The sequence below is a fragment of the Periophthalmus magnuspinnatus genome, chromosome 4 (genome assembly GCF_009829125.3).
Source record: "Periophthalmus magnuspinnatus isolate fPerMag1 chromosome 4, fPerMag1.2.pri, whole genome shotgun sequence".
NCBI classification, from domain to species: Eukaryota; Metazoa; Chordata; class Actinopteri; order Gobiiformes; family Gobiidae; genus Periophthalmus; species Periophthalmus magnuspinnatus.
The window spans coordinates 16676237-16682875 of record NC_047129.1 but is presented as its reverse complement, the minus strand read 5'-3'; the positions used below and the strand labels follow the sequence as shown (position 1 = coordinate 16682875).

Sequence of the window (6639 nt, the reverse complement as noted above, 5' to 3'; positions counted from 1 at the left end):
TACCTGTGCTTTGCCTTGAATGTACCACAGTATGGCATTATACTTATCTATCTTGCATGTTTCAGCAACGTATGTTTTTGTTTTTCAAAACACGTTAAGAAACATGTATTCACATTGTGATTGGGCTTTGCTTTCCACAAATCTGACCTATGACATGTCCTGGTGGCGTTCCGTTTGTCTGCATGGATATAGATACGTTTAATGCCGTACTGTGGAACATTCCATGCAAAGCAATAACATCTCTATGAAGACAAGCAGGTGGTAGAAGCTCATGCCAGAAAAGTTACGTATTCCATCTTTAATTTTGCAGGCATATTTCCAGGCACTTTTTAAATAATTCCAGATTAGTATCTGATCTGGTTGCTATGATATTCACATTGGGCTAATCCCCCAAAAATTACAAGATATAATTTTTTGGTCAGCATTGCTTTCCTCTAAATTCACTGAATATATTTTATCAAATTTTGGGGAAGCACCAATTCAGCCTTTTCAGTCCCTTTAGTTGTCTGCCAATACCAGATATTAACCGATACCAAAGCAGAGCCTGAAAACAGCATTTATTTCCTTAAAATAAAATAAAACAGAACTGATCCAAATGTGTTATGAGCTGTTATTTTTCTCTCAAGTAACTAGAACAACTTTGTATAAATAAAAATTCAAACATTACAACTACAATCAGTAAGTAGTTTTATTACATCAATTTATATTAGAGATCGACCGACATGCTTTTTTTCATGGCTAATGCCGATATCGATTGTAGAATCCAGAGGAACTGTTGGCCAATGACCTTTGTTGACACTTTTTGGGCCGTTATATAGGTCCAATTTTGAACGTTTTTCCCAGATCTAATCATCATCATCATTGTTTTACTACAAACTAGAAAGGAGAGCAGTGTAGTCCAAAGAGGGTACTGCAAAAAATGAGTAAAGTGTTCAAATAAAGCTTTATGTATATAGTTTCCATGCGCATTTAAACAGTTGGTTCGGTCAAACAAAATATTGGCTTCTGCTAGAGATTTAAGGTCAATAGCTGATACGCGGAAAAGTTAATCTCCACTTTATATGTACAACAAGGATATTGGCTGAACTAATGTTTGGAATATATCCCATCCAGCAACTTTTTCATTATTTCCGCCAATATCAGATACCAGCATCCCGCCAGAACCAGAACCCGCGTCCCTATAAAAGTTTTCTTCTTGTTTTTTCAGGTCAGGACGAGGGGACGCTAGTAATGGCTGAAGATGAGGTAAGCAAAAACGCACAACTAAAATTATAACAACCACAGATGACCAAATTCTTTCTACTTATAAACCCTTTCTATCTCGTTAAAGGTGCTGTACGTGATTGAGCAGGACAAAGGCGATGGCTGGACTCGAGCGCGGAAGCAGAGTGGAGAGGAGGGTTACGTCCCCACCACTTATGTAGACATCACCATGGAGAAGAACTGTAAAGGTGCTGTTACCTACATCTGACCCTGTCCTCACCCCTGTCCTATCACAACCCCCTCCCCCAAACAGACTGTACTCATCTGCTGCATGGACACATCACTCGGCCCTCTCTTCCTCTGAATAACCTCTCCACCTGTTTCTATTTCTCATTGTCTCATTCGTCTTCCATCATGTACAAAGAGGTGAGTGTCATGTTCAGTGTGTGTTTGTAAAGAGGTTTCTACTGCTGTTTGAGCCCCATGAGTATAGACTGTCCCAGAGTCACACAACCAAAATTACAATATTTGACATGAGGAGAACATGAGAAGGTGTAGTGTTAGTTAAAAGTGCTTAAAGGGCCCATATTACCGGTACAATATTTCCTGATCTATGATCACAATTGTAATGGTTCCTCATCACAAACATATCTGGAGTTGTGTTTTGTTTCATTCACATGTTTAACTCACAAATCCTGCATATTTAGACTGAGTTCTTTTCTTAAACAGAAAACACTTTGTTCCACCTTGTGATGCCATGTGGTAAAACACGACACTGTGTTTTTAAACTCCATACACCTTTGCTAGAATCATCTGGATGATTTCAGCCCTGGAATTGCCAATCTCCACTGAACTAAAGTTGAAAGGAGCTGTTGACTTGAAAAGTATCGCACAACACAAGGTGGAACAGAGCATTTTGAGCTTTAAAGATGTAGACAGACTAATCTTAAAGGATTACTCAAACATGCAGGAATGAAACAAAACACAACTGCAGGTATGTTTTTGATGCGGTAACAGCATTGTAACGTGACTAAAACTCACAAGAGTCATTTTTATGTAATCTTGGACCTTTAACAAAAATGATTTCATTTGATCAACTGGGCCAACATTCCCAGAGTGAATACTTTTTACCACTCACGCAAACTGTACTAGTTCCTACTTTTGCTATGGACCCTATCTGAACAACTGGAGGATTACACAGACAACTAGGAATGCTATTTTCCTGATGAGATCTACCTGGGAAACTGAATGTTCTGTAGATTATTAGTTTGTGCAACACTCAGGTGATTGGATAGGTTGTGGTGGAACTATGATTACATCTATAATTACTTTCACTAGGTGGCCTTACATAGCTAAGTAATGGAAAAAGCTTATGTTAGATAACGTATACCTTGCATAATTCAAATATCAAATAAACTTAAGTTCGCACCCATAGACTGTACAAATGAATAAGTGGACATAGCTAACTGTGCCATCGTGTCCCGAAGAGGAAGTGATCACAGGCGCACTTCCGACTCCATTGACTCTGGCACCATTTCACTTTCCATTGAAAAATTCTCTCTGGGCTTAAAATGTTTGTATTAACATTCACTCTACATGATTCTGGTATTTTTATTTCACAGTTGTGTCAAGATATGAACATTAATAACAGACAGATCAGGCATCTTCTTTTCCTGAGGTCGCTCCTGCTAGCGTTAGCAACAGGTTTGATTGACAGCATTGCTAAATGCCCGCTCCCTGCTAAACCAGCGGTGTGGGCAGGAAGGGGCATTACGTTCAACGATCTCGCTCCAGATTGGGTCTTTGGTGTTTATGATTATTGCTGTTGGTATTCCAAATGTGGAATTCGGCTCCAAATTCACCATATAACTGCTCTAGCCTCGATGAGCTTGATTTGACTCGAGCCGAACGCTAGTCCACTTAGTCCACTTCTTTATACAGTCTAAGTTCACACCTGAGCTAAAGGCACGCAGTCTTGTTGTACTACACCTCTTTTCAATACAGTGACAAGATTAGCTGATTTACTAACAATAATACAATCACTAATATCACAAAATCAGTCAAAGTTATGGAAGCCAAATTTCACCTTCCTCATGTATTTCTTGAACCATAGAACAGAAAGTAATACATATTGTAACATTCTTTGTCAATGACTCTGGGCTTTAACCACATCTAATCGATCAAAGTGTTTTATAAATACTTTTATATGATATTAAGAAACAAATGTTGTTTCGCCCATGCAAGTATTTTGATTTTAAGCTGTAGATTTGACCTGGTTTTAACATGCTATTGGAATAAGGTATTGATTTTTACTTTCATAATTTGCTTTATTTATGTCATAACAGTGTGCTCTTGTCTATTTCTGTCTGTCAGATATTGTCTTCCATTTACATAACAAACCTCGGACTTTTTTGTTTTTTTAAATCAAGTAAAATGAAATGTATAGTTTTTATGTATTGTAAATGTGACTATCATCTTGACATTCTACTATTAGACAAAGGAGCATCATTATAATTCCATATCTGCAACTTTGGGTTTGGTTACTCCATCTATGAAAGGGGATATCATACAGTTACATAAGAGAATATCTTGCTCCCTTTCGTAAAAACACATCTGGTTTGTCATATTGTCATTTGATACGTTTTTCACTGATTAAAAAAAACAACTTTGTGCACTGGTAACTTAAACTGTCTTGTCTCATCAAAATATGTGTTTGAATGTGTGTGTTTTGTAGTAACTTCTTTCTTCTATGTGACCGCAGGTTCCTGAGGGCTGCAGGGTGGCCGGGCGTTTTGATTGGCTGGTGGAGGGCTCACGCTGATTGCTAGTAATTAAGCACTGGGCTTAAGGGAGACTGTATAGAGAGGCAGGGGATAACCACTTAGTGTTATGGGAGGCAGGTTTGCACGTTTGCATGCTCACATCCATCCAAGCAGCAATGCGTTCAGGGTCAGAGACCATAGAAACACAATTTACTGCCAGATAATAACACAACATTGACCTGTTTGAGATTCTGTAATCCCCTATTTGTCCAGTAGAGGGACAATGCACAGAGGTTTCAGCGGTAGATATCTGGACACTGTTTTTGCCATTATTAATGTTTGGGGGTTGGAATTATTTAGCTCAGTGTTGTATAAATCTCTGTGTTTCAAGCCAGTACCATCAAATGTAAAATGGCTTCTGGATTTGAGCTGATTCAATTCAATCTTTATTAAGAAAACAGAATATCTAGTTCATAGTGAAAAGTTTTGATCACAAAAACAGCGTTCAGACCCCCGCTTGAACCTACTCTACACTAACATAACTGAAGTCAGAGCCATCTACAAAGTGCCAAAATCAGGGCTTACATCAGTGGTTCCCAACTCAGGTACTAAGCAAATAAATCTACAATAGTATATTGTCAATTATAGCTATTATATTTTCTTTATTTAATCCTATTGAAAAGTCTCTAAAACGTTTTTAAGGAAGAATTTACATCAAAGAACATTTTAAATTTCAAATACTAGATCCAATTTCACCTTATATTAAAATCCTCTGATTGGGTAACACTGGTCTACATATAAAACATTATTTTAATTACAAAAATCTGAAGAAAGTTCAAATTTAATGTATATACCAGGTAATTATATGTATAGAAAGTAAAATGGATTTCATTAACTACAAAAATGCATAACGTGGAGATTTTAATTGAGACAAGAGTGAGACATTGCAAAAGTCTTCTTAAAATGCTTCAGCTAAGGGATTTTAATTTACAACATTTTTAAGTTGAATTTATTATTTATTAAAGTGAATGGATAAATAGACCTACATTAGCTGAAGTTTAACATATCTCTGACTCTGAATCACAAAGATCGTAAGAGTTACCTGAAAAATAATAAGTAAATGAATAACTAACCTGGAGTCAAGTGGCGCTTTTGCTTAGAGCACTTAAAGACCAAAATGACATCAGATTAGGAGAACCCTTTTGGCTTGATTGCTTGACCCCGCCATTTTAACGAGATACCGCCCATTTGATTAGCTAACAGTAAATGTAGTTGAGCGATATTATATTGTAGCGTTCTGATGTAAGGAAACGTTGAATCTCACGTTGAATCTCTTCTAATTATTTATTTTTTGAACATAAGAGCAAAACAACAGCAGTCTCAACTCACTAGAGCCAGTCTCCGAAACAGACCAGTCACTGACCAGTCGAAACCTCACATCAACTCGTCGACATAGCAACCAAGTGTCACATAGAAAAGCACTTACGTAAACAACAACAGTAAACAGAAACAACAAAAGGTGTCAACCCTGAACTAAACACAAAATATCACATTACATTCTATTCACTACAATCTAACCCAAAATATCTGCAGATTATAGTAACTCATAAACAAGGTCAGTGTTGCCTGCCTAAACATAACTAACCCTGTGCTTGCTCATGTGTCTGTGTTCTGCCTGTGCCACTCTGCTCCTCACTCCGCCTCATGTCACTCAAACTGCACACGCTCAGTTTACGTCTGTGTTCATACGTTAACAGCATTTGTTACAGGCCGATTCCACTCCTGACAGTGGACCTCATGGGACATCTGTTGGACAAAATGGTTCATACTAAATTTAAAGGTGCACTATGGAAGTTTTCTTTCTGGTGGATGATCCGTCCATGGTTATTGCTTTGTCTGTAATGTTCCACGATATGGTGTTCATGGGTTTCAAACTAATTATTCCTTCTTGATTTTAAGGATTTTGTGATGCTTTTTCCTCATTCAAAAGATGTCATATTTAGATTTTATGTTTAATTGCCACGGTAATGGAGATTTGTTGCTATAGCTTCAAACCCATAAATAAAGTCTATATATTATACCATTACAGATATTTATTGTAAAAAAAAAAAAAAACTTGAGTTGGTGCAGTTTCATGCTCGTTTCTATGGAGATTGTTAAGTTAATGCTATTGTGGAACATTCGAGACAAAATGACAACATGGAGAACAGAAGGTTTCAGACTTTCCACCTAAAAACATACATAGTGCTCAATCTCATTATCTAGAAATTTAGTTTATATTCTAACTTAAATAAACCTATTCTTTTGCATGTTGTCCACAGTGAGGGGGCGGGGCTTAGCTTTGCGTGCGTCCATTTGTGTGCATGGTTACGTGAATGTGTCATGACCATCCGCATGATTTGTATCCCAGTGTTTTCCGCAGTGGAGCTTTAATTTATACAGTTAGCTGGAGTCCAAGCCACCTGTCCTTCATCTCTCCTCCTTCGGCCATGAACTTCCTTCGAGATGCAATTCTACACATCAACCAGCAGATGGCAGCATTACTTCATAAATCCCCTCCTCGAGCTAGATTGGGCTATTGTGAAATCCCCAAATCTAAAAAATCAAGAGGAGTTTTCTGCAGTCACAATCTGCTTTAACCGAAATGTTAGCGCTTGACTACATCTCCCATCAG

At 37.6% G+C, this 6639-nt stretch overlaps 1 protein-coding gene across 5 annotated transcripts in view; it reads left to right on the top strand.

The window, feature by feature from the left end:
• The window catches only part of fnbp1l (formin binding protein 1-like), a 54246-nt gene extending 48181 nt beyond the window's left edge, over nt 1-6065 (top strand). For 2 of the 5 annotated variants that reach the window (XM_055221408.1, XM_055221410.1), the window contains exons 15-16: nt 1208-1245; nt 1331-3913. In XM_055221408.1, the coding sequence (XP_055077383.1) occupies nt 1208-1245; nt 1331-1471 (179 nt within the window). In that variant the 3' untranslated portion in view covers nt 1472-3913. Of the gene's footprint in view, nt 1-1207; nt 1246-1330 lie in introns of all 5 variants that reach the window. The other 3 variants (XM_055221412.1, XM_055221409.1, XM_055221411.1) reach the window with 3 other exon arrangements.
• The last annotated feature ends 574 nt before the right edge of the window (nt 6066-6639 follow it).